This window comes from Vicugna pacos, chromosome 9 (assembly GCF_048564905.1).
Source record: "Vicugna pacos chromosome 9, VicPac4, whole genome shotgun sequence".
Lineage (NCBI taxonomy): Eukaryota > Metazoa > Chordata > Mammalia > Artiodactyla > Camelidae > Vicugna > Vicugna pacos.
In genome coordinates this window covers 32549441-32576060 of record NC_132995.1, presented here as the reverse complement: position 1 = coordinate 32576060, position 26620 = coordinate 32549441, and the positions used below count along the sequence as shown (strand labels likewise).

The 26620-nt window shown below is 43.7% G+C and overlaps 1 protein-coding gene across 1 annotated transcript in view; it reads right to left on the bottom strand.

The window, feature by feature from the left end:
• Positions 1 to 363: 363 nt before the first annotated feature.
• Positions 364 to 26620, bottom strand: part of NUP93 (nucleoporin 93) — a 99806-nt gene continuing 73549 nt past the window's right edge. Inside the window, exons 6-22 of the mRNA XM_006214528.3 lie at positions 23208 to 23282; positions 20752 to 20841; positions 19007 to 19146; positions 14979 to 15111; positions 13348 to 13505; positions 12123 to 12288; positions 11768 to 11861; positions 10761 to 10952; positions 9388 to 9514; positions 9196 to 9268; positions 8855 to 8899; positions 7171 to 7287; positions 6291 to 6409; positions 5295 to 5412; positions 4767 to 4850; positions 3169 to 3297; positions 364 to 635 (exon numbers count right to left, since the gene is read on the bottom strand). Coding sequence (XP_006214590.1) covers positions 525 to 635; positions 3169 to 3297; positions 4767 to 4850; positions 5295 to 5412; positions 6291 to 6409; positions 7171 to 7287; positions 8855 to 8899; positions 9196 to 9268; positions 9388 to 9514; positions 10761 to 10952; positions 11768 to 11861; positions 12123 to 12288; positions 13348 to 13505; positions 14979 to 15111; positions 19007 to 19146; positions 20752 to 20841; positions 23208 to 23282 — 1971 coding nt within the window. The 3' untranslated portion in view covers positions 364 to 524. The remainder of the gene's footprint in view (positions 636 to 3168; positions 3298 to 4766; positions 4851 to 5294; positions 5413 to 6290; positions 6410 to 7170; positions 7288 to 8854; positions 8900 to 9195; positions 9269 to 9387; positions 9515 to 10760; positions 10953 to 11767; positions 11862 to 12122; positions 12289 to 13347; positions 13506 to 14978; positions 15112 to 19006; positions 19147 to 20751; positions 20842 to 23207; positions 23283 to 26620) is intronic.

The window sequence follows — 26620 nt, the reverse complement described above, 5'->3', positions numbered from 1 at the left end:
CAAGGAACACCCAAGGGAAGAGGGAGGAGGACATGGAGGGCTCGGTATTTCACAGGCAAGTCTTAACTCACTCAAGGCCAAGGCTGGCTTTCATATTCAAATAAACACGTGAAAAGCAAATGTGACCCTGCTACAAGGAATATTATACCTAAATAAAAGCAACTCCCAAAGGCTTCATTTCCTCGCTCATTTTGGGTGAATTTTTAATCTCTTAAGGCCAACTTTAACCAAATCACAGACGCCTATATAAGCCTATCATTTTCTGGCCCAAGCAGAAAGACATTTCCTCCCACACAAATAATAATTAGAACAAAATTTCAAAGGAAAAAAAAAACAATGAAAATAAAAGAATGTGAAAAGAAATACAAATCAAAGAAATTTATTGGTGTTGACAAAAATACATAATACAAAAAATAAAACAAAACAAACACAACAGAAACAAAACCAGAAACGACCCACCACACCCCCTCCCCCTTGGCGGGCCCACGCTCCTGAGGTACTGACAGCCCCTCAGAGCATCACACTTAGTTCATGAGGACCTCCATCTGCACCAGCCTCGCGTTAGTGTCCCCAGATGTCCGGTATGGTATCATCCCAGCAAAGGTAATCAGGGCCCGGGCTTGACTGCGGAGTTGCTGAGAGAAAGAGGAAGAAGAGAAGAAACCCAGTTAACTTTTGAGTCAGGGCACTGTCCCGGGAACCACCACCACGTCCTTCCATTTCTACCCCTAGGTATCAGGGGCAGATTCCTGGTAGGTGTACGACAGCCGTACCCTCCACTGTCATGTTCCTCCAGTACGGTGCAGTTAGCAAAGCTTGGCCACCGGGGCCCCAGTTCCAAAGCCTTTCTACTTAGCAAAAGTTAGATGGGTCTGCCAGGCAAGCTGCCTCTCCTGACACCTCTGACCAGCTGCTGACACAGCCCTGTGCTTCAGGCGGCCTGCTCTACCTCTCCAAGCCTCTCCTGGCTGGTTTCCGTCCACCTGTTTCCATGGGGATGAATTTCTGGGACCCCCATGAAGCTCCTGCATGACCAGAGGCAATGGCTGTGCCTGAGTGCAGCCCCATTCCAGCTCTTTTCCTCTCCTGTGTTTTCCCCTTCCCCTCCTTTACCTCCTTCCATTTATTCCTTCTTGACAAAAGTGCTTGGCCCTCTTTTCTCAGGCAACAATATTTATGGGATTCCTGGGTTGTTCCAGGAGGGAAAAAGATTTTGACTCAGATGTTTCCAATAAAAGAAAAAAGAACCTTCACTCCAATTTCCAAGTGATAAATTATTGAATAAGGAGTAAACAGACATAGGAGGACAGCTTCAGGTTGCCCCATATTGAGATATGCTGGATGCTTATACCAGCAACAAAGGAAACCACATCTGGATTAGAAAGGGAGGGTTTACACACATCTTTTGGACCGGTAACAACACTTTTAAGGGAAATTCAAGGGTCACTTACTAGGCTTCTTAAGGACCATTCAAGAAGAAAACTGAAAGGCAAGTGCCTTTTACCTGAGGTGAAATAAATTGGCAAATATAGGTCCTAATTAATGTCCACACCAAAAGAAATGTACTTTATGATGAGAGTCCCTGTTAGATTTTCTTTAGAAGTGCATAAACATGCACAGGCTCCCAAGCCTAACTTGAAGCTACTTTAAATGGGCTCCAGGGGTGTTCAGGCCAAGGGAGCCATCCCCCCACTGGGCAGCAGTGCACCTCAAACCGTGGAGCCACTTGTTGGGCAGGCAGCTTTTCCACTAAGTCTCACCCCTACCTCTCATTACAAAGGAGAGTGATGGGCAAGAGGAGGACAGGAGAATGGCCTTATCCATCATATGTAAAAACTAAGTGCCTAAAAAAAGAGAGAGTAAAACACACAGAATGTGAGGTTAGCTGCTCTTCAAACAGTTCCCTTTAGATGTGGAAAATCAGTCTGCCAGGCTTACGGGCTCCGCTGTCTGTGATCGAGGCCTGCTCTGACCTATAAGCAGCATACAGAGTACCAGAAACTCCCACCATTTCAGTACTCACTCACAACAGCATTGCCCTGGGCTTCTTTCATCATAAAAACAGGCTGCCAAGGCCCACGCACAGTGAGCCTGCCGCTGGCATGTCTCCTGTTTAGGCTCTGGCCTGTCTAAGGGCAGACAGCAGACCAGCAGCCGCCACTGGTGCACACGTCGGTGGGCCTACCCCATCAGTGGCCCACTCCTGAGGACTGCTACATATGCTGCTAGGGGTGAAAACTTCCACCATCACTCACGAGGCAGGAGTTCTGTCAACGACAGTGCCTGCGGGGGTCAGAGCAGAGGGAGCCCACAGACATCCTTGGAGGCAGAAGACAGATTTTCAAGTCTCTAGTTTCTTGATTGCCAAAATCAAGTGTGGCTGTTATACACTGTACTGAGAGTCTCATCAAGCATTAAGTGGAAACCTTAAGGGAAAGGTAATTTTAAACATCACCAGTTTTAATGGTTTAATCCTGTCAAATATCTTTCCCCTTTTGTCAAGGCAACTGTACACCATACACTGTGTGAGCCCCAGGATTCTACCTACCTGGACCGTGCGTGACCCAGGCAATGCCAGAGGCCCCACAGGCGGTGGAAAGGGCGCCGGCCTGGAGTCAGACAGACCCGGCTTCCAGACATGGTTCCTTCACCTACCACCTAAGGGGCCCACAAAAGCAAGATGCCTCCTGCCCCAAGTCTCAGTTCCTGCAGCTGTGAAATGGGGATAACAACGACTGCCTTAGGTACCTCTCTGGAGTCACTGCGACACTCAGATGAGAGTAGAAACAAGAGTGGCATCAAATTGTTGATCAAAAGTAAGTATGATTTTCATCAAAGCCCTGAACTGAGACTCATAAAATAACCTTATATTTTAAAATGAGCAGGAAATTCTTATGGAATCACTACAGATTCGCTTTCTGTTTTTAAATGGTGATATTTGCTTACTCGCTAACTTGGCACATCTTTTTTTTTTTTGGTTTGAGAAGAGCAGCAATGCCATTAATGGTCAATTTCTTCTGGGAGCCCCCGACACAAGCTGTACCCAGATGCCAGGTAGGAAAGAATCGAGCAGTTTAGGGTCATGAGTAGGGGTCTCAGGAGGTGCAGTGGATGGCAAACCAGAAAGGTGGTTCTCAGCGATGGTTCTGGCCAACGCTGGGGTCTTACAGAGTCACGGTCCTCGATGACTCGCTGGGGCCTGGATGCTGAGGATGGACTCGTCCCCTTGAGCCTCTTAAACTGTGTGAACAAGATGTTCATGGTGGCGAGAAGCACTTCTGAGAGGTTGTGCCTGATCTGTACAGAGAGAAACACATGAAATAAGGAGAAAGAGCCAAGCCCTGGGGGAAACAATAGGCAAGGGGAGGCGGGGAGCGGTGCTCCAGGCAGGCCTGGTTATGCCACATGCCCACAGCTGCCAGGTGGAGCCCTACACAGCCACCAAAAAGGAGCCGACGGCACTGAAATGTCAAGCATGAGAGGAAAGCCCAGGCAACGCTGCTCAGAAGGTCGGGTGGGTCACCCTTCTGCTCCCTTCTTTATGCCAGTCCTCCTAGGCAGGGGCAGCGAGCCAAAAGCATGCTGACTACGTCTGGCCAGCAGAGTGATCATCCAAGAGAGTCTGCATTTGAGTGTCAGCAGGTAAGGATGCACATGCTAGTTCTCTGGTCCCCACTACACCCCACTGTCTCAGACCGAGCAGACTGTCTCCAGTGGATCTGCACAGCCCCCAGTAAAGTCCTTGGGAGTGTCTACGAAGACAGGCCCTGGTACACCCCTTCAGTCCATGACACAGTGAATGATATAACTAGGGGAAGGCAGAAACAACAGGAGGAGGAGTGGCTAGGGGTAGCATGGCAGCAGGTGTGGAGAGAAGGCTGGCAAGGGGCAAGACCTTCTGAACTGCGTTCAGTACCACAGGAGGCAAGTGCCCCTCCATGTGCGCAGAAGCTGGCCTTCCTTCTTCCTCTACATCAGAAACATGTTTTCATAAATTCCTTTTAGGAATGTGCTTACTGAGTAGCAGTTTTAAATTGAGACACTGTTAGGGACATCTGGGAACCAGGCAGCTGGTCTTGACTGTCAGTGGTTCTAGAGAAGAGTCTTATCCAGTCACACATGGGAATAACCAGGGAGGTCTGGGCTGCAGCCCAGATCAGGGAAATTAGAATTTCTGGCCTGGGCATGAAGATTTTTTTTTAAAGGTCTCCTAGCAATTTCAGTGCGCAGCCTAGGTGAGCACCCTTGGCCTAGACGAGCACCCTTGGCCTAGACAGTGACAACATGCTAAAAACTCTGCAGAGAGACAGAGGCTCTGGGGATCTCCAGCTAATAACAGAGTCCATGGTCACTGCACCTGCTTCTTGAGACAAAACAGTCCAGAGAAGGGAAGGAAGTGAATCATGATGCATGTTTCATGTGCTCAATGGAACTACTTAGAGAAGATCAGAGTTAAGCACTGACACACCCTCTAGAACAAGGGGATAACAAAGAATTAAATCAGATTGCACAGGATCAGCCAGAACATATCTGATCACTAAAGCAAGTTTATTTTCTGAGTCAAGAATTCAGATAATACTCTGATAAGCATATGTGTACTCACAGAAAAACCAGCCCGGGACACTTGATACTGGATTCATCTTAGAAAACTCAGTCTGGATGGTGACTATATTAGGACTCTTAAAGTTTTGGCTACATTAAAACAAAAGCTTTCAGTGGAAGTGGGGAAAAAAAGAATTTTATAATTCAGGAAGAAAAGGATTCACCTCGTCACTGAAATTTCTGAAGGCAGCCACTCTTTCTTCCACACTTTCCTGATTCAGGGGTACCAGCTTCAAGCGATCAATTATCTGTTTAAAACAAAACGCACCAGCCCCATATGATACAACCGTCAATCATTTCATCTCCTGAAACACACAGTCAGCATCTAACAAAGGGCTTCTTCATAGGAAATGCTACTTCCCCTCACACAAAGGCTTTGATTCTAACTTGCTTATGACTTAATCCTTATCCTCATTTTCTGAGGCAATTTTATAATTTTGGAGATTTCAAATTACTTTGAGAGACCTCTCTGTTTTCAGACTAAACAGGAAAAGAATAGAAAAAAGAAAAAGGAAAAAAAAAAAAAAAGCAACCTAGAAGTCCCTTTTAAATTCCCAGGATCATACTTGTCCTGCTTCACTTAACAGGCATATTGGTGACATTTGCTTTGTTTCAAATGAATCCCACGAGGTGTTTTGATTTTTCAAGGGCATATATTAACCCACACTTCAAACACCCCTCCTGAAACTTACATCAAAGGCTCTGTCAATATGCCCACTGTGATACTCGTCAAAGAATGTGATCAAGTCCAACAGAAGATAGAACGTGGAGTCCACAAATTTATTTGCACTGATTCCCTGAGCCCTATACCTGAAAGACAAAAAAGGGGGAAGGGAGACAGGGATACCTTATGAGTTTCTGTGTAATCTGTAAATTTAGGGTAGCATTTTAAGATGTCAAAATCCCTTAAACTCTCCAGCTGAGGTGAACTAAGGAGTAGAAAATAGTGTTTCTTTTGAAATAGCCAAGCATTTGATGATGGATTTAATAGGAGTCTACCTATAAATATTTTGTACGAAGCATGGTTCTCTAGCCTCAGCTCCAACTCAGCATCCAAATCTCTAGAAGAGTGAAAGGTCCTGATGAGCCAAACCCCAGGAGCCATCACCAGGGATGGTTTGTCATGTAGAGATACCTCCTTTGCCGAAGAATGTTCTGTGCTACCCTAGGAAAGCATCTCAAACCCCATTTTCTTGGGGTCACTTTATTAGAAGTATCTAGAGGCACAAAAAGTAATGAATGTTTCCCAGCCTGGGAGTTACACTGGTTAAGTTATGAAAACTCCACTAACTCACAGGGAAGAAGTAGATTCTGAAACACTAGAAGAATTCCCCCATCCATCCATCACTAGCTTTGCTCTAAAATGCCTTTGTAATGGCTGGTAATGGCATATAGATGAATATAATACCTAGAATGAAAACTTATGTGCAGGATTTAAATGTTGAGATACCCTTTCATACCATTCTTTTTGGCAAAACATGTTTAAGTCTGACAATACCAAGTTTTGGTTATGATGTGGGGGAACAGGAACTCTCAAACTCTAAGTGCTGGTGGGACTGAGAGTCAGTAGAGCCACTCTGGAGAACTGTCTGATGTTACAGCAAAGCTGAAGATGCATCTGGGTGGGCACTGGCAGCCTGGCTGGTGCTGGGACCCCCAGGGCCCCTGGCAGCTGGCTCCGGCCTTACCGTTCCGCGATGGAGAGCGCCATGTTCTTCAGCCTCTCCTTGTTGGACTGTGGTGCGCTGATCTGGGGGACGACAGGGCTGAGCAGTTTGTTCATCAGCTCCAGCACCTTGTCTGCATTCTGTTTGATTTTTTTAATTAAGGAAGGAATCAATTAAAAATAATCAACAGGAGGAAAAGACCAAATAACCAAAACAAAAGAGGAAACTTTTTGGGAAGTGATAGATGGAAATGTTCTGTATCTTGATCTGGGTGGTGGTGACACAGAAATACACCTATGGGAAACCCACCAAGCTGTACACCGAATATTTGTACATTTTTCTACTTTTTAATTAGACCTCAATCAAACAATTTTAAATTAAAAAAATGAATTATAATCCTCTTTTTGTCCACTTTTCTCAGTTGATGAAAGGAGAGAATAATCTTTTTCAGTCTACACAATCATGTGTACGTTCCTACATAGAACTACTTACTCCAGTTTTCTCAAAACACCTTGGCTGTTGTTTTAACTCTTAACACACACCTATCACAGCGGCCTGTCTGTGGCTGCCCAGAGGCTGTGCACAAGGCATTTTCACCAGCAGCTTCACCTTCCAAACATGATGGACACTGATTCTGCTGCCAGGTGAGACTACAGCTCAATGCCCACAGGACAGCCTTTCAATATGTTTCCCTGGTTTGGCTAGAAATACCTCATGGGTAGAAATAATTCTGTAAAATGGGAATTTCACCCTGACCGGACCATTAACTATCTAAGCACTGGGAGAAAATGCCTCAGCAGGAAGAAGGGTACAACAATGGCATCCTCGAAATATTTGTGCATTTAATGCCAAAAAGCTGACAGCTCTATTAGGTGAAGAAGAAAGAAAGGGCACATTTTACCTTGGCAAGGTCATAAAGCTTGGCTGCTTCTTCAAACAGTCCTTTATTTTCTGCCACGGAGGCAACTTTGTTGATAATAGGTTTTGTGTCACTAGTAAACTTATCTATGACTCCAGGCTGACAAGACAAATTATGGAGGGGAAGGAAGAGAGAAACAGGTGCACAGAGCTGTTATTTTAAATACAGAGAAACAACTGGGATCAGAAAACTACTTTAACTGAAAATGCTTGCCCTGGGCAATGCATGTATTTCATCAGCTGGACTCTGGCTTTCTTGAAGATACAAGTGCCTATTAAACATATGAAAGGGACCGAAAAAGCCACACGTGAAGAGGCTGACTTAACGTGCTGCACAGAGGAGTCAGCAATAAGACTCTGTGCTTTCTAATTTTCCAAAATGACCGAGGGTAGATGAAATCATCAATGATTTTAACTTTGCTGATGAGTAAGCACTAGCGAGGAAAAAAATTAGAAGGCTCAGAGAAAATATCTGAAAGATTTTGGATTTGCTCTCTAAAACAGATGGCAAAAGAAACCCAGTCCTGAAAAATATATGTCAAGTGGTGTCAGGATAAAAAAAAACTCTGTCACTCAATGGCAACCAAATGGTCAGGAGGGTATAAGAGAGGCTTTGGGAACCACGGAGAGGGAGGACTGCACATCTGACTAGCCATTGTGATTCTCCATCAGCGATGGACCAAGTTGGGGTGACCTGCTCAGTCACTCCGGCAGCACAGGAGATCAGTGAAGGGCATGGACTCAGGGGTCAAGAAGGACTGGGTTCAAATTCCAGCTCCCTTTCTTACAAGTTGCATGATCTTGACGAAAATAATTAACCTCTCTTCTCTCCACTTCCTTCCTTGGAAAACAGGTAATGTTTCCCATTATGTTGGGTTATTGTGGTGATTACGTGAGAAAATACACACCAAGCGTTCAGTACAAGGCCTGGCAGCCGTCATTGCTCAATAAGAATGGCCACTGTCACCAGCACTGCCATTGGTCTTCCTTCTGAGCTGGATGGTGAGTGAGCAGCATAAGCTCATCTCAAGATCCTGGCTCTAAGCCACCCATTTTTACAAGTGAAGAAAATGAGCCGCTGCTAGAGGCAGGTGACTTCCCCGAGGCCACAAGGAGAGTGCCCGTGAGGGGTCAGGGCTGGTCTGATGCCAGGGCCTCTGTGCCTTCTACTACATTGCCCAGTGGGCATGACAGGTCTCAGAATCGCTCAGACACACAGGAGTAGCTGTATCTCTGGGGTCAGTGTAGAGCTCTGAGCCCTCAGAAACTACCTTTTGAGAGAGGTCAAGTGCATTTCTAACTTTCCCATCTGCGGAGAGTAGGTGTAGTAATCAATTCCTTTCATGCATATTTTCTGAACCAAGAATGGCAGAAATGCAGCCTTCTCAGCTCAAAAAATGGCAGGCGCGAACAGATGAGTATTCTGAACATAATTTAAAAAGCTATCTAATCATAAATTTACATATTTTAAGGAGAACTATAAATGTGCATAAAATCAAGGTCACCATTTGGGGCCTGTAATTTTCATTCTTTGTTTTTAAAACTAGGCAACTTCATTCAGATTTGCATCTTTAGTACCTTGAGTCCTAAAATCTAACTGTATTCTTTGAACGATTATAAATTCCCTACTCCAAACTAACAAATATTTAGGGGTGCATTTAACCCACCTTTCTACTTCCATCATTCTCTAGTTTCCCAAGAATCATATCGAACTGCAGAGACAAAAAAAGTTTATGCAATTTACTGAACAAGGATATAGACATAATAATACACAATTCTTTGGAGACGAAAGAAAGGACTTGGGGAGATGGGAGAAGTCTTGCACAAACTAGAGAACAGTGAGATTGAATTAATATTTTCACTGTCAGCAACCAAAAAACCTCTAACCGCCCCCCTCACCCCGCCCACATTCACCATACTCATACTGAGCTGACCATCCAGTATCACATTAGCATGAGAACACATATACTGGAAATCACAGGTGGCAGAGAAAAGAAAACAGATATACCTCTCGACTTTCTATCACCAGCTCGCTCACACAACGCAGAAACATGTTTTCTCCTTGACTATCTTTTTCGTCCCTGGATGGGGACAAAAACAACATGGTTTCCTGTGTGGTCTCAAGGTTTCTAATCGCCATTCTCAGAATGGCAGAAATCAAAACCAGCTGAAGTCAATGGTCAAAAGTGGCCAGTCTAACCTGAGGAAGTAAAAGTACTGGAGGGCCTCCCTTGGGTCCGTGGACTCAAACTTCCGGGTGTAGAGCATGAGTAGCCGCACAAAGTTCAGCCGCCGCGTGCAGGGAGGGTCGCCAGGCTCATGGCTGACTGCACCGAGGGTGAGAGAGCTGGTCACAACCACACCGCCTGCCTGACCCACGTGACCAAGAACTATGGGAACTGAATCCAAAGACCCAGCAGCACCTACTCCTGCAGCCCAACGTCTGCCAGTGTGCGCTCTGGCCAGTCCCCTTCACCATCCTGTCCTCAATTCCATCCCAAGTACAAAGTGGAGAAAACGGCATTCTGTAGTAAATTACTAGTGTGCTGGTCTTTGAGTGAAGAGATGGAGACAAGTGACCATTATGGCATGTGCTCTGGGGTGAGTTTTCTGTGCTACTAAGGAAGTCGCAGCCATTCATGCACACTTATCTTCTCTCCCTCCCCTTCTCTGACTCCCACCCCATGCAGGTATGCACAGAAGATGGCTGGTTGGGGTTTCCAATGTCTCTAATTAGAGCCCTAAATGGGAACCAGACTCAGGATTTTAGGGACTGCTTCTCCTGTACCACCCTCCAAGCAACCTGACTGACTGGCCATAAACTGTACAGCATTTTATATATTAAACCCAGGGACTAATACTAATGGAGGGCAAAAGGCAAGAACCCAAACACTAATCATCCCAGAAGCCCAACTGTCTACAACAGTTTTGTTTCTCTTTCTCTCTTTTTTTGTTTCTTTTCTTTTTTTAATGGAGGTACTGGGGATTAACCAGGACCTCGTGCATGCTAAGCATGAGCTCTACCACTGAGCTATACCCTCCCCTCCATCTCTCTTTTTAACAGTAACTAAACATCAGACCCAGGACCTGCAGGAAGTTTGGTATTCTGCTCTGAGATACATGCACGCCAACCTGCTAGCTTTCACATGCTCATTAATCAGCCTCATACCTCTTAACCCACAGGAGAATACCCTTCTACCTTCTTCCTACCTAAAATGTCCTTAAAAAAATAAAATAAAATGTCCTTTAGATGCATTTTTTATTCTCTCACACCTCACTTCCTTCCAGGACTCTTTAAAGACAAGCCCTATTTAACCCTTGTCTCTCTAATCACTGTGGTAACCAAATGGTGTAATTAAGATACTTAATGTACCAATTCCACCTGGGTACAGACTAATTTGGGCAAGTCAAGCACCACTACCTCCTCCTCCCGTCCAGGCCTCCAGAAACACAGGCTAAACACTCTAAAATGATCGGAACCATTTGCCCAAATTCTTATTGGCAGCAGCTATGTGTCCACTGCCACCCGATGGGGGATGTGTTATGGTTATGCCACTGCCAAAAAATACTCACGGAGCTGAGCGCTCTGTCCTGAGGATTTTAAAAGCAGCTTCAGCTCAAAGAGCACCAGCGCCACGTGGACGGCATGGCAGCGCAGCCGCTCCATGCGGAAGAGAAAGGCAATGGCAGCTTCGAACTGCGCCGTCAGGAACAGTACTTGGAAGTAGAGGAAGGGCTGCTGGTTCACCGTGAAGTGGGACTCGCCTGGGGAGGGAAGAGATAAAGCTGACTCAGGAGGAGCCAGCCTACTGGCAGCCCCGATCCCAGGCGGAAACCTCGTGCGCTTAAAGGGCTTGTGGGGCGGGAGGAAAGCATGAGCCACAGCCTGAATGGGTGGCGGGGCTCCGGACACAGCAGACTCCCACCCCAATTGCGCCCTGAGCCCACGACCTTCTCTACACCTCACAACACAACTGGCAAGTAGAGGCCCTGTTGTAAAACCCAAACTGCTTGCATTAGGTGAGAGAGAGACAGAGTTCAGGACTTTAACATAGAATACGAAAGAGGGTGTTTATCTTCTTTATCTTGATAAGAGTCACTCAATGAGGAGAGGAATGAAGATTTCAAAGCTTTAGTTCACTCAGATTCCCAAATACCTGTATTCAACAACTGCTGACCGCTAGATGGAAACTTTTCTTCCCAGAATTTTTAAACAATGAGAGAAGGGAAAAAGACAAGCTATTTCTTCCTTGTCTGTGCTCAGATACAGTCACTGTGAGATTTACAAGGAAGGAATAGCTAAGTCCTCTTATGTCTCTGCCTGAGCAAATGTCTACCAGAGCAGTTCAAAGAACTAGAGTAAACAGTGTACTGTAAATGATCATGTAAGTCACGTACACTGCTTATGGCCACATGGCCTCTATTCATATTTGAAATCGTTATTGTGTTGTGTTTTGAAGATCACCAAGGTTTCGAAGGAGACACAGAGTTCAAAGATGAAGGATATTCTCAGAAAAAAAACCAAGCACTGACCTTAGGTGGACAAGAGAGAGGAGGTAGTTATGTATGGGGTATCTTACCGTAGTCTTCCAACAGCTGTTTCTGGAACTGAGACAGCGTCAGTCTGTCTTGTGGGGAGCTGGTGCCGTCATCATCGAAACACACCTGGTTCAACTAAACCCCCAAAAGAAACACGGGCATTGGTACAAACTCCTTCCTAAGGCGCACACAGATTCACAGCCACTCAGCAGCTGTACTCAAGGCTACGCCCATGGCGGTGCTACTGGTTGGGGATATTACACAACAAAAAACAAGCCAGGAAATCCATTAGTCCAGCACCTTACTGGCATCATACATTAAGTAATAAAATTTATGTACAGAATGCAAGCAAAGGGAAGGGGCGAACGCCTACTGGGCAAGGGAAGCAGCGCCTGCCTTTAGCCACAGGTAGTCCTCGGTTTTGTCGGCCACCTCACTTTGGTTGTCGGTGACATCGCATCTGCCAATGATACAGTACACAGCCCGTTTGTAGGGGTCTGTGTTGTTCCTGAGGGCCCTGCGATAATGCAGTCGGAGCTTGTTCTCCGTTGCTGGGGACAACCTAAAGACACAAGGGAACAGACAGACACACATGCTAAAGATCCTCAGAGGCATCTAAAAGCACCCAGATCCCCAACACATAACAGAGATATGAAGCGTTCCTTCACCAAGGCTAACAGACACTGTCCCCACCCATATCCCCTGGTACCACACGTGCAGCTACCAGCACCTCTGTCTCTGTTTGCTGGCTTCCTCCAGTAGCAGCCTTCAGGTGCATGTGAGAAACTGGGGAATTAATCCTCTGCCATACTCCCCCACAGCCCTCAAGCAGCAATGGACAAGAGTGAGTCAGTCCCTTAACTGTCTTGACCCTGCTCTGGCCTCTCAACTCCCTAAACCATGTGAGATCATCTCTCAAATAAACTCCCTGCTCTGAAATCCATGCCCCAGTATTTCCTTCTGGGGGAAACCTAAGACATTATTCCTACTTTACATTCTCTAGTATGAGCAAGACAGGAGCTTATGGTCTCAGACAATCTCTGGACATGGCATTACTGACACTGCCTAAAAAAGTAACCCTCATTTTCCACAAGTATAACTGGGGTAACCACCATTATTTCTTCAACATACATGTACATATATTTAAACTGGGTTCAAACATGAACTTAGGTCCAATTACATTAACAAAATCCAGAGAAAAACTAATGCTTAGCAGTTCCTTAATGAAAGAGAACTAATTTAAAAATTTTAGTGAATTAATTAATCTCAAGATTATGAACTTCTAATTCTGGCCTTTGAGCTATGAAGTACATGACAATATATTTTCATTTGGGCTAACCAGAAAGGAACTAAGTGTGAACAAGTGCAATACAGCGGAGTTTCATTTTTTAAAGCATCCTTAATGGGTCTTGGACTTTGCACATCTAGACGTTGGTGTTAGAATGGGGCTCTTTCAATGTTTTCAACCGCTATTCTCCCGAGCTCTATTCACTTTCTAAACTTCATTTTTCCCCAAATAGAAACTTATTTGGAGCCAGGCACAGGGAAGAGAGGAATGCCAGCAGAGGCCACCCTGCTGACTCCACGTGGCTTCTCCTGTTGCACCATCTCATCACTATACCTTCTGTCCTTGCTGTTCATGTACTCCTGGAACCAGGTTTTAAACTCTCCCAGCTGGTGCTGGGCTCGGTTAACCACCTGTGAAGCGGCAAGCAGGTCTCCACAGCGCATGCAGTAATAAATTAATGCCCATACAGGATGGCCTTCCACCTCTCCATCCTAAAAAAGGAAAGGTATTCAGATAAACAGGCAAACAAAAACTAACTGATAGCTTTCAGATCAGTGCTGGCCCTTAGCTAAGCCCTCTTTTTGTATTAAGTTACTTAATCTCACAACAACTCCATTAGGTAGGAACCATGAATGGCCTCCTCCTTCCTGTTTTACAAACCAGGAAACTGAGGCATGGGGATGTCAAGTAATTTGCTCAAGGTAAGCTGGTAAGTGGCAGTCTGGCTCTAGAGCCTTTCTCTGCAGTACTGTGCCCCACCTGATTCAAAGCTAGCCAGTGGGTTCTTCATGGAACCCCAGTACCCTGCAGTAATCAGGTGACATGTTCTTGTGATAATTTACAGACTTGTACTCTTGCAACCCCGACAAAGGAAGGGCTAAAGACGGTCAATGACCAGTAAGAGACTATCATCACACTTGAGTTTATAAGGTATTAACCATCAGTGATTAACCAAATGGATGTTGGCACTTTCATTCACCCGTTAGTTGTTCATTCACTTACTGAGTATCTTTGTTTCAGACACCGTGCTAGGTACCGGGAATCTAAAAAGGTAGTTCTGTTCCCAGTCTCCCAGCAGTGGAGCTTCTCCCTCCTAAAACTGGCTCTGTCATCACCTGTGAGCAGCCCTGTGGTCACTCCTCTCTGCTTCTCCCCAACACCTCCAGAGATGTGGACCTCAGACTCCCTTTCTTGGCCCCTCCACTCTTTCCTCAGCAGGACTCTTTCTAAAACTCAGATCTGATAGTGTCACTTCCCCACTCAAGCCCCTTTGAGCTGTTCACATCCCAAGTGCTTAGACTAGAACTAATGCCTTCACCAGCCGGCCCCAAGCCGACAGCCCTACCACACACCCGACATGCCTGATACTCATTCTTGCCTCCATGCATTTGTTCATGCTGTTCCCTCCTCCTGGAATACCCTTTCCCCAAGATCCCTGGCTGCTGAGCCCCTATTATTCAAGCGCGAGCGTGAGCCTCCCGTCCTGCATGAAGCCAGCCTCCTATGTATCCCACTGCCTTTGGTACAAAGCTCTGGTTTAGCACTTTGCACACAGCAAGTATCTGACTGTAACTGGACTATGACTTAAGAAGAAAGGCACATTTCTAGGAATGATATCTAACTGTTCTTTCAGCTGTTTAAGCCAACAATCTAAGAAGTCATCCCCAACTCTTCCGCTCACACCCACAGCTAAGTTACTCCACAGTGATCCTGGGTCTACTTTCAAAGCATGTCCAGAACCCAATGACATCACCCCCCCTGCAACCTCCTCCACCCCTAGCTGAGCAAACACCACCAGCACCTAGACTCCTGCATCACTACCTCCCAAGATCTCCCAGCTTCTCTCTTGTATCCTCTGTTCTCTATACAGCAGTTTCCACACATAACCTCATTTAAACTGAAAACGCCTATCTGAGAGACACTGCTCTGGGGGTGTAACTGATCACACAGAAGGATACCAATACCTGAAGTCCGGGCAAGGGAGCCGGAAGTTTAATGTTCAGGAAACTTCGTACCAGCTGGTAAGTCCCAGGCACCCCGCCCAACTGGGCCTGATGCAAGTTTCCAAAGACAGTCACAAGGGTATAATTCTTATAACTGAAAAAAATTTAAAGGCAAAAAAGAGCGAGGTTGAAAACACACATCACATGTATCTATGTCCATAATTCACAATATTAGACTATGAACTCCACAGGGCAGGGCCCGGACCTCAATCTAACACAGAAGAGGAAACAGTACATGCTTAATGAAGCAAACTAGATTATTTATTCAGTGGGCAGTGGATTATTGTGAAGATTTCTCATCACTGCAGATACTCAAAAGAATCCCTGGAGCAACATAATTGTGGACTTCATATGCATTAAGGGCTAATGTGCAGAATAATAATAGTTTCTGCTCACAGTGTAATGCTCTAGTGGGATCTTTTTGAACTTACTATTTTGAAAACTTACAAACCAACAAAACATTAAAAGAATAGTCCACTGAATGCTCATATACTCTTCACTTAGACTCACAAATTGTCAGTATCTGTATGCATGTTTGTTCTCTCTCTACACATACAGATACACACACGCATGTACACATACTTTTTTCCTGAACAATTTGCATGTTACAGAGATACAGAAACTAGGGACTACTTCATCTGTAAATACTTCACCATATCGCTCCTAAGAATTAGGACATTCTTCTACCTAACCTCAATACCATTATGACACCAAGAAATTTAACATTAAAATACTGTTACTATCCAAAATATAACACACATTCAAATTTCTTAATAATGTCCTTTATAGATTTTTTAAAAAATCCGGGATCCAATCAAGGGAATGCATGAAACTTAGCTGTCATGCCACTCTCATTTCCCTAATCTAGGTAATTCTACCACCTTTATTCATGACCTTGACCTTTTCAAAAGAATCCAGGCCAGCTACCTGTATAATGTACCACAGCTTCCTCATGAGCTAATCCAGGTTCAACTTTTTTGCCAAGAATGGCACACAGCTGACGCTGCTACTGTCACTGAGTCCCACAATGAGGCAGGTAATACCATTATGCCCACCAAATCTGTCCACCAGATTTAACCACTGTAAAAGCATTTCCTTTCCCTTGTGTAATTAATAGGTACTCTATGGGGTAGTACTTGAAGATCATGTAAATATTCTGTTCACCAATAATCTTTCACCCAATAGTTTCCACTGATGGTCCTTGCTGAACCTATTATCACAGTGGTGGTTGTGAAGAGGGTTTTCTATCATTCCCTCTTCATCTATTGGCTAGTATGCTTCTTAAAATCCTCTACAGTGTTTTAAAATTGTTTCCATACAAAGATTAAATGGTCTGAGTTTGGGGGGGGTGGGAAGGGACAGAATGGGAGTTTGAAATTGGTAGATACTGACAAGCGTATGTAAAATAGATAAACAAGATTATATTGTGTAGCACAGGGAAGTGTGTGCAAGATCTTGTGGTAGCTCACAGGGAAAAAAATGTGACAATGAATCTATGTATGTTCATGTATAACTGAAAAACTGTGCTCTACACTGGAAATTGACACAACATTGTAAAATAAATGTAACTCAATTAAAAGAATTAAAAAAAAAGGTCTGAGTTATAGATATTCAAACATGGGGTTAATGCAATAAAGAACTTCCTATTTCTTGTCCAAAACAAAACACACTGCCTCAAAAAGTCAGGTGCTCCATATGCACAAAGATGTTCAACACCAGATTAAGTATAGTAACAGAGAGAGAAAGTGAGAGACAGAGAGAAATACACCTGAATGTCAATTACAGAAAGCAGACTCAATGCAATTTGATAAAGTTACAAAAAATGATCTGACAAAAAAAATTTTTAAGCAAACTATATAAAACCATATATTGTACACCTTTGGATCATAACTGTGCAAAAAAATAAAATCAAACAAAATACGCATATGTCAAAAAAAAGAGGAGGGAAAAGAAAATATAACAAGGTACCAGGAGCCTCTGAATGTAGTAAAGGGGACCACTCCCTTTTTCAGGTCTTCTTTTTGTCATCTTCCAAAATGTCTATAATAAGCATGTAGTATTTTTATAATGATATATAAACAAAATCAATTTAGCAAATATACTGAGTTCCCCATCACTGAAAGTATTTAAAAGCAGAGACTGGAAAAGAGATTAGAGAAGAGACAACAAACAGAAGCCCACTATGGTCTCTTTCAACCTGAATGAAGACAACTCACATGCTGGCAAGGGCCTCAGTTCCTTGGGACCTAAATTCCTTGGGGGCTAAGAAATGCATATCCTGCTTCAAATTTGGAATGCAGCAGGAAAGACAGACCAACCCTATCTTTTCTCAACATTTTCAGCTTTATACTCAAAAAATCACTTGGGACTGGGTCTACTTTGCTACCTAGTGCATTACACCCCTTGAAATATTACTTGTTATACTGCTGGTGGATTAGCAACAGCAAAAATATTTTACAAGTGAATACAATTATCTGAAATATTCCCTTTATCAAAAGGTGACAAAAAAATCCTTAAAAAGGATGCCATCAGAGAGTGATGCCACTAGAGTGGAAAAAGAAAATAAGGTTATAACAGTTGTGCACAGGAAACCCCCAAATAGCTCCAAGTGCTGCTAAAGGAATTAAGGGGACAAGATAATTCTAAAAAACTAAACGAAAATAATAAAAGAAGCAGGAAGGCTTACAGATATAAAACCAAAAAGTGCAGCCTGGAACTACCAGTGAAGTCAAGCACCAATGTAAAGGATGAGGTTTATTAAAGAAAAAGCAGTCATGACTTCCACCCATTTAAAAAACCTAATGGTTTTTACACATTGTAAGAAATTTTAACTCATATTTTGCTGACTTGCAGCAAATAAACGCTATTATATACATTAGGTTCTTTATGGCTGAAGATCAATACACCCAAAACTTACATGACAAAAATTTAGTGGAAGTCTGATGAAATACTTTATGAACTCTTTGTGCCTATGCCAGAAGGAAGAAAAAACCACTTGGATTTTCCAGATTTTTCGTAACAAGGGAATGGAGCTAGCGAGTTTAATATGTCTGATGGTGTTCATCTTATATAGCTACTGTATAATTAATCCAGTATTAGGTATAAAAACTTGTTCTCTGCTGCACCAAGTCTGAATTACCTTGACTTCCTAATGAAGTATATTTTGTTGACAAAGGGTGATCACACTAAATAGCCACCGGCAGCTGCACAGGCTCAGTGGCAAAGAGCTGCAACTGAGCAAATGCATTCAGTTCAGCTTTCTCTTCTCACGCCAGCAGAGAGAGGCCCAGCACCCTGTCTCTGAAATAAAAGAGAGCCTGTTGCACACTCATGACAACCCCCGCTGGCCAATTCAGAGCTAGAAGAAATGTCCACAGGGAGGGATGAAGGGCAGAGGCCCTACCAACGAGGGAGACAACGGTTAGGGCACAAGGGCACAGCCACAAACCCCTCAGTGACCAACTCCAATTACTGAGGAGGCGGCAAAGAAACCCAGGCACAAATCAGAGGCGTGAGCAGCTGGGAAGGATCTGGACTCACAGGAATTAACCAAGTATAGTCAGAAGGAAAATAAAGGATCAAGGGGCCTAAGGTTTGAAGGTGGTAATGCTGGGTGTGAAAATTAGAAAGCTGAGAGAAAACAAAGAGCCTAAGGAGTAACGGCTGAACCACGCTAGGGATCAGGATCCTGACCTAAGGCCTGCCGGCCTAATAATCATGTCAGTGTACTGAGGGGCAGAGAGCAGAGAAAGAGAAAAAAAAAGCCTAACAGCGCTCAGTGTTCCCACTCACCATGATTTTATATCGTTGCAGGAATGGTTCTGGTACAGAAGTATTTCTGAAAATAGGGTTACACCTCTCAGACTTGCTCAACCTTGTTTAAATTATACCAGCTCCAGAGCACTTAGCTTGAGGATTACTTGAAACACGACAAACGGCTGACTTCAGGGGACTTTCAAGCCAGCCCCACCGTGCTGCCACCGCCTTACCTCTGCTCCAGGTATCCCAAGGCCTGCCTGACAAACTCCATGCGCACTTCCACGCTGTTGCGACTCTTCAGGGCGTCAGTCGCCGGCGCCAACAACACGTCTGTCATTTGTTTCACCATGGTCCACATGTCAGAGATGTTCTGCGCGTAACCGAGAGACTGCATGTGACAATGCTGCAGGGTTGGGACACTGGCTGGTTCTTCAGGGCACTCTGACCCAAAAGCAAGTGGGCCGCGGAGGGGGAAGAGGCCTCCCATCTGGGCCCTCAGGCTTAAGCCCAGTACAGAAGATGCACCTCTGCCCTGCTAGCTGCCAGGCTACCACATTTCCACAAGCAGCCCAGGTCCTGAGTTGGTTTTCAGATCAATCACTATTTCAGGTCTGACATAACCACCTACATAATTAAGACTACATAAAAGTAACAAGAACATTGAATCTCAGTGGGTTATCCCTTAAGAGAGTGAATACATTTATAATTGTCCAAAGCTCTAGGAGTTTAAACTCAAGTAGCTGTATTTCAGTCCTTACAAGGTCATTTGAGTCTTCTAAGGCTTAAAATAAGAGTTTAACCTAAATAATACAGGTTTTGTCCTCTCATAGGCTCTCCAGGGTCAACTGCTCTTACCCCACTGTGTGAACGTCACAGTCTTCCATTTTCCTGCCTACTCACTCCCTTCAAAAGATGCCTCCTGTGCTAGCCTCCTAGGAAAAGCCCAGCGTTCTCTCCTGTGTTACCACCACACAGCTGGACCCCTGTTCCCAGAATCCTCTGGCTGTAAACCTCTCCTTAAACATGTCTTCCCTGAACCTTTTGCAATATCCTAAAGTTAAGAATCCTTGGAAGACAGCAGCATTTGGAGAAAAGCAGGTTTACACTTTTTCCAAAGAAAAGAAAATCCTAATTTCAGTATCTCTCTCAAAAAATTAAAAACTGTAGAGAATTCACCTAAATTCGACTCTTTCTAGGTGGTGAGATGGTAGGTAAGTTCTTACTTTCTTCTTTAGGTTGATTTGTATAGCCTTATACTTTACAATTAAAAATAATAATAAAGTTGGGCGCATTTTTGAAGATAAAAATATGTAGGTGTGAGTGCTTGCTTCTGTTATATCCTGCCCTCCTTTAACCCTTCCTCCTGTCTACCAACCAATCTATCCATCCACTTTTTTTTTTTTATTTTTTCCCTCTAAGGGGGAAAAACTGGCCAATGATGAGAACTGTGGGACAGGAATAAAGATGGGGGTTCAGAGGACTAGAACCAGTGGCATATGAGGAATGCTTGTAAAGACCCCACCTGAGTCAAGCTCAAGCGGCTCACCGGAATGAAAACCACACCACCTTTACAATTCAGATCTCGTGAAAGAGCCGATTAGTCTGTCTAAGGAGGGAAACTGGCAGGGAAAAGTTGGAGCCTGACAGAACTTCAAAGCAAATACAGCTCAAGGAGAACTCCTGTGACCATTAACTGATTCTGGTTGAGCCTTTTGAAGACATATTAAAAAACAAAAACAAAATATATATATATATATTTATATATGTGTATATCTATCTATCTATATATATATATATATATAAAATCATCAAAAAACCACCCCAAAATTATTTAAAATAAAACTCTGAAGAACAGTTTACATCTTATTCCATGGCACAGAGTTTCTCTTCAGCACATTTCTGCCAAGTCAGCAAGCTGCTAATCCCATCAGAACACTGGACCCGAGTTTCGACCTGGGTCAGCTCTGGGAGCTACCTTATCATCCAGCTCTGCGACGGAAGCACAGAGGTCCACAAGGTTAGGCTGCAGGTGTCCGTTTACAATCTTCTCATTATAGATATAAATCTGAAATGAAAAGCAAAGTAAATGGCACAATTTCTATTTTCACCTCTTCTTTTTAGAACCCCTTGAAGTAGTTCTGAAATCAGCTTCTGCCGAATGGTCTGTAGAAGCTTCGGCCAACCTTTCCTTCCTCAGGGTGGCTGAGCTCTGACCAGCTCCCAGTTTGTCTGAACGTCAGGCAGCATCATCAACACACACCGAAGTTAACTGCTACCCCAGCCTTCCTAACACCTGAGGAGTGGGAGCAGAGCAGGGTGGTCCCGCGGGAGGAGTACCACAGGTAGTTTTGCACTGTTCTGCCCAGTAGACCCTAAGTCCCAGAGAGCAAGGACCAAAGGGGAAGACGGGACAAAGGAAGGTCTCCTGCTGTTGCTTCCTAAGAACCCGAGACAAAGTCTGGTAACTTATCTGGCAAAAGGGCTGACTGGCTCCAGGCCTAGGCTTTGTGGACTGAGTAAGGAGCATCAGGGTCATAGCCCTCCACATGTGCTGGAAGAACAGCAGCTTCACATCCAGAAACATACCCATTTCTCTGGGAAAAAATCCTGGCTCCTTAGTAAAATTTTCTAAAGAAAAAGGAACTAAGTGATGTTTAAGATATGGAAAAATCACTACTTTGGATTTTATTTTAAAGGAACCAACATCATGATGGTAAAACCAGTAAGTTCTACTCTGCATCTGAACAAGGCAGTGATGTGAGACAAATCAGGACCCCAGCAAACCTTACTTCCCTCTCCTTTAAATGGGGGAGAGTATATGTAGCCTCCAAGAGTTCTATAAAGATTAAATAAAATGGTTTTTAAACTATAAGGTGATGTTTATTCACTCAACAAGCATTTATGAGGGGCCTTCCCTTGGGTACTGTGCTCAATATGGAATATAAAGATTCACTCTTCACTGGAGAGGACAGCCATGTACACAGATACATGACATTATGGTGTCCTGAGTGCTAGAAACTTAAGTCTTATGAAACTTTAGTCTTCACAGACACATAAGATACACAGCTTCTCTCCTCAGAAGCTTATCATTTCATTAGGCCTGAACTCTGGAGGTGCCTGTGGTAACGGAAGAAGTCGGCCATATAATGAAAGCAAAATTTTTCAAAATGTTGATGTAGTGTGGGAGAAACAGAGGGATCTAAAAATTGAAGAAGAAAGTAAACAAAGGCCCAGCAGTAAAACACGAGGGAGCTGGAAGGAGGGGAACTCGCATGCGGGAAGCTGACGTGGTTGGCTTTGGATGCCCAGAGTCAGAAATGGCGATGGTACACTGAGAGAGGCTTAAAAGGGCATTTAGAAAATTTTCCTCAACAAGGGGTGCAAGAAGGATTTCTGATAATATCAGCTCACCAAGTAATTCCGTTAAGGCAGGACTCCATCTGCTAAGTAACTGGCAGCTGAAGGCAGACACCTCTGTTAAAGGGCACAGGGCCCAACAGTTGCCCCCTACCCCTGCTCACCTCCACAGCTGCCATATGTTTTCACCTGCGCCCACCCCACCCCAGGCTGGAGGGAAGACAGGAGGTGGATGGCGCTGAGGGTCACAGTGGCATCAATGTGCTCTCCCCTCAAAGAATCATGGCAGGTGGTCATGACTGAGGAGAATTTCCTTGGTCACTGCTGGTGCAGGACGACTTAAAGGAGATGGAAGCCCATCACCCTCAATTCAAGAAACAAGATTGTTTTCCCTTCTTGATACTTTGTGCGGGAAAGCAGCAAATTAGAAAAAAATATGCAGGTGGCCAGCACTGCTTTATTCAAAGTCAGTTCCAGGTGTGTACTGTCCTCAGGGCAGTTTCAGTTTCAGTCAAGAGAGTTCCTGTGCTTTACCAGAAAACATCTCAATCCATACTCACATGATTGCATGGTCATGATATACAACCAGAATCATGATCCCCAAAGTGTTGTGACCTTCTCCAGGACAACAATATTAGGCAATGCTGCGTACACCTCCTTGTTAACCAAGGTAGAAAAGCACTTAGAAAATTTCTCTCAACAAGGGATAAAGAAGGGTTTCTGATAAGACCATCCACTGTTCAGGTAATCAGTTAATACAGAACTTCATTTACTTAACAGTGCAGTTACTCAAAGCCTTACTGTACATGAGTTGCTGTCAAATGCAAAATGTGATGCCTTGGTCAGTGTATGGGGCAGATTTCAATTTCCCTAAATCAAACCTGAGTCATTCTATTACCCAATTTGATAGACATTTCCAGGAACCGAGATGGTAAAATATTAACGAGTCCTGTGAAGGAAGGAACACCCAACTTTCAGGGTTTGACTTTCTCATGAAGCCTTTGTTCTCTTTTACTCTCCAAAGGGCTCATGTAGGATTTTCCTGGATTCAATCTTCCTTGAGAACATGCTCACCTGCCGGGCATAAGCCATCTCGATGTTGTCCAGAGAGCTTCGACCAGGGGGTCCCACATCACTGATGTAACTTGGCTGTAGATAAATAGACATTTAGAATTGGTTCAGAACAGTATTCAGTCATGTAAAGAAAAAAGAAAAATCATAAGCCTATGTATTTTTTTTAACAAAGCTGTGAGGAGTCTGTTTTCTAGTTAGATTTCTTCAAAATGATGATTTTCAGGGATTTCAATGGTCGGCAACTCTCTTACCATGAACATATGAGAAGGGAGCAGGCATGGGACTCAACCCTAAAATAATAGGAGGCTGAAGAAGCTGGAAGGAATCTCAGTGACTATTTCTGGAAAGGCACATCTTTATAACATTCAGTTTCAATCCCAAGCCCTCCACTCCCCCTCATCTCCCCTCTTTATGTCTTTATACCAGTGAGGCTGTCATTTTAGGTGTGGGCCTCCTGTTTCCATCAATCATATCAGACAGCTGAGGAAATGGAGTTTTTAAGAGTCACAATACTGGGACTGACACATTTCCTATCTAGAGTCCACACTAAGACAACTGCTGATTAATTTTCTGCATCTGAAGATATGAAGCCAGTCTAAGTTGGACAATCATTCATTTATCAGTAAATCCCTGAGTGTCCGTCTGCCATGTGCACAGCTGTGTACACACCCATCCCCACAGGGATGACAAGCCAGCCCACAGAGCCTATCCCCAAAGAGCTAGCTTACCATCTGATGGGGAGAGTTAGACACCAACATATGGAAAACTTTTTTAGAAAGACCAAAGTTAATCTTCAGCTAAGTTTATTTCCTACTGTAAACAAATATGGATAAAAATTAGGTATGTTATATTAGGTATATTAAACATACTAAATTTCTAAGTATTTGTTTGTACTATACTATAGTAGTTACCAAATTCTTTAAGCTTCTCTCATAAAAACAAACAAATCCACAATGCTCCATTCTTTAAAATCCAAAACAAAACAGTTTAAAGTAGGCTTCCTGGGAGACAGAAGATAGCAACAAAACTTCCTAGCACCACCAAAGCTGGAAAAAAGAATACCAGTATGAGCATGCTCTGGGGCAGCACAGAGAGGAGAGAGGGCAGGAGACAGAAAGGTGGGTTGTAAACCTTCAGGTTCTAGAGAATAATAATCATTGGACTGTCAGGACACCTGGGTTCCAGGAGGACCCCTCCACTCCCTGGTTTTGGGGTCTGGGACAAAGCATATTCCTTTGGAGCCTCCAGTTCCCACCAGTGGGATGAAGGGGCTGTCCTAGACAATCTCAAGAGGGCCTCCTCAGCTCTAATTTTCTGCAATCACTGGTATTAGAAGAGGTTTAAACTGTTAAAAATATTGAATTTGATCTCTGTCACAGTACAGTAAAAACCAATGCATTGGAAATTTAAGACTATAACTAATATATCTAGTACAACATACCAAATTTTGATCCACATTTGTCTACAGTAGGAAATAAGCTTAGCTATAAGATTAACTTTAGTCTTTCTAAAAAAAGACCAATAAACTTTTCCATATGTTGGCATCTAACTCTCCTTATCAGATGGTAAGCTTGGTAGACACTGCTGCCTAGCTGACCCAAGAACATTTCAAATCCCTACCTCTCACCTCTATTCAATGCCACTTTTTGGTCTGGCGAATGGAATTAAATACATCCAATGGTGTGCTGGTAAATGTTTATTTAACAACTGGCTTGGGGAAAGGGATCTGATTTATAGTGTTTGCTGGTTCCTGTGACATAAATACTTCTACCATGGCAGAATTCAAGCTATCCCAAGCAGTATCAATTAGATTGCAAATTTTCTGAATATTTAACAATAGGTTAAAAAGCTGAGTCCTACACATTACCATTTCCCAGCCTCTACTGCACCTAAGAGAAGCCATGCACCCTGGGCCTAACCAATCAGATGAAAGCACAAGCTTGGCAGTGCAATGTGGCTTCCTGCAGCTTCTACTTTCAGCTTTATCCTAGCATGGCCTTGCAGCTTTATCCACTGAATGCAAACAGGACGTCTGGAGCTGCAGCAATCATTTTGTGAGCATGAAGTAGGTGGCTGAGCTAAGAATGGTGGTATACAGGGACAAGGAGGCGTCTCTGACGGCACTGCAGAGCAACTAAATTAAGGCCCACACTCTCCACACCTGCAGACTTCTTTTTAGGTGTATTCAAGCCACTGAAACTCAAGTTTTCTGTTACTTACAGCTGAAAGCATTCCTATCTGAAATGACTGAAAACCATCAGGTTACAGTAACAACAGCAACACTTACTAAGCACCTACTATATGCTAAGCACTATCTTAATTTCTGTGTATTAACTCCACAACCCTATGAGACACATATTTTTATTGTATCAATTTTATAGATGAAGATGCCAAAGCTCACAGAAAGCAACTTGCCCGAGGTCACTCCAATAGAAAGCAGTGGAGCCGTGCTTTGCATCCATAGTCTGGTGCCACACTGCCTGCCAGGGCAGCCCAAGGCAACTGCCTAAGGACAGTCATCAAAGAACAAGAGAGAGCAGTGGTTAGAAATCCTGGCTCCACTGCTCTGTAGCTACATGATCTTGATTGAGTGTACTGCTTCTTCTGAACCTGGGTTTCTTTAGCTGTAACACAGGGGCAGCAATGGTAACCACTTCACAGATTTGTGAAAAGATTAAATGGGAAGAAAACTACTTCACAGCACTGTTGTGACGAATAAGTAGAAAGAACTCCATGTCCAATATCTGACCAACAACACTAGCTGTTACTACTTTTTAAATTAAAAATAAACAACTATAATGAACACAAGAATATATCCAATATTGAACAATGGATAGATACGGACACTACAGAAACACAACCTAAAATATTTTACTTCCTGCTGGCTGGAAATTCTCTCCTCATTTTTGTACAGTGAATACACATTCCTTGTATGAAAAGAACCCCCCAGCTCTTCTTCTACTTCTAAATTAATTCTGAGTGTTCCCAGTAACACTGAGTTGAGGTACTTTTGAGGTTCTATAACAGCCATCTTTCTGTAACAGAACTGAACTCTCTGAAAGCTGCTGATCTTTTGAAAGAACAGAGCACTAAGTCTGTTAATTCCAGGAACCTGATGGGGGAGGAGGGGGGAATAAACAGGGGGATGAAAAGGGGAACAGTACTAACCCTTTTGCAAGGACACAACTGTTTCAGCTAAATATACACAAACAGCTCTGAGAACCATTTTCCAGTACTACTAAAACCTAATTTTTTAAATTATCCATTTAAAAAGTAGTTGGTTTTCAGCCTTCAAATTTCCATTTAAATTAATTTTGCCTAATGCTCTTGTTTTCTAAAGTACCTCTCCTTCATTTGCCCTTGGCCAAGCCTCTACTTCACCACACATAAAGTCAATTATCCATTAACAGGAT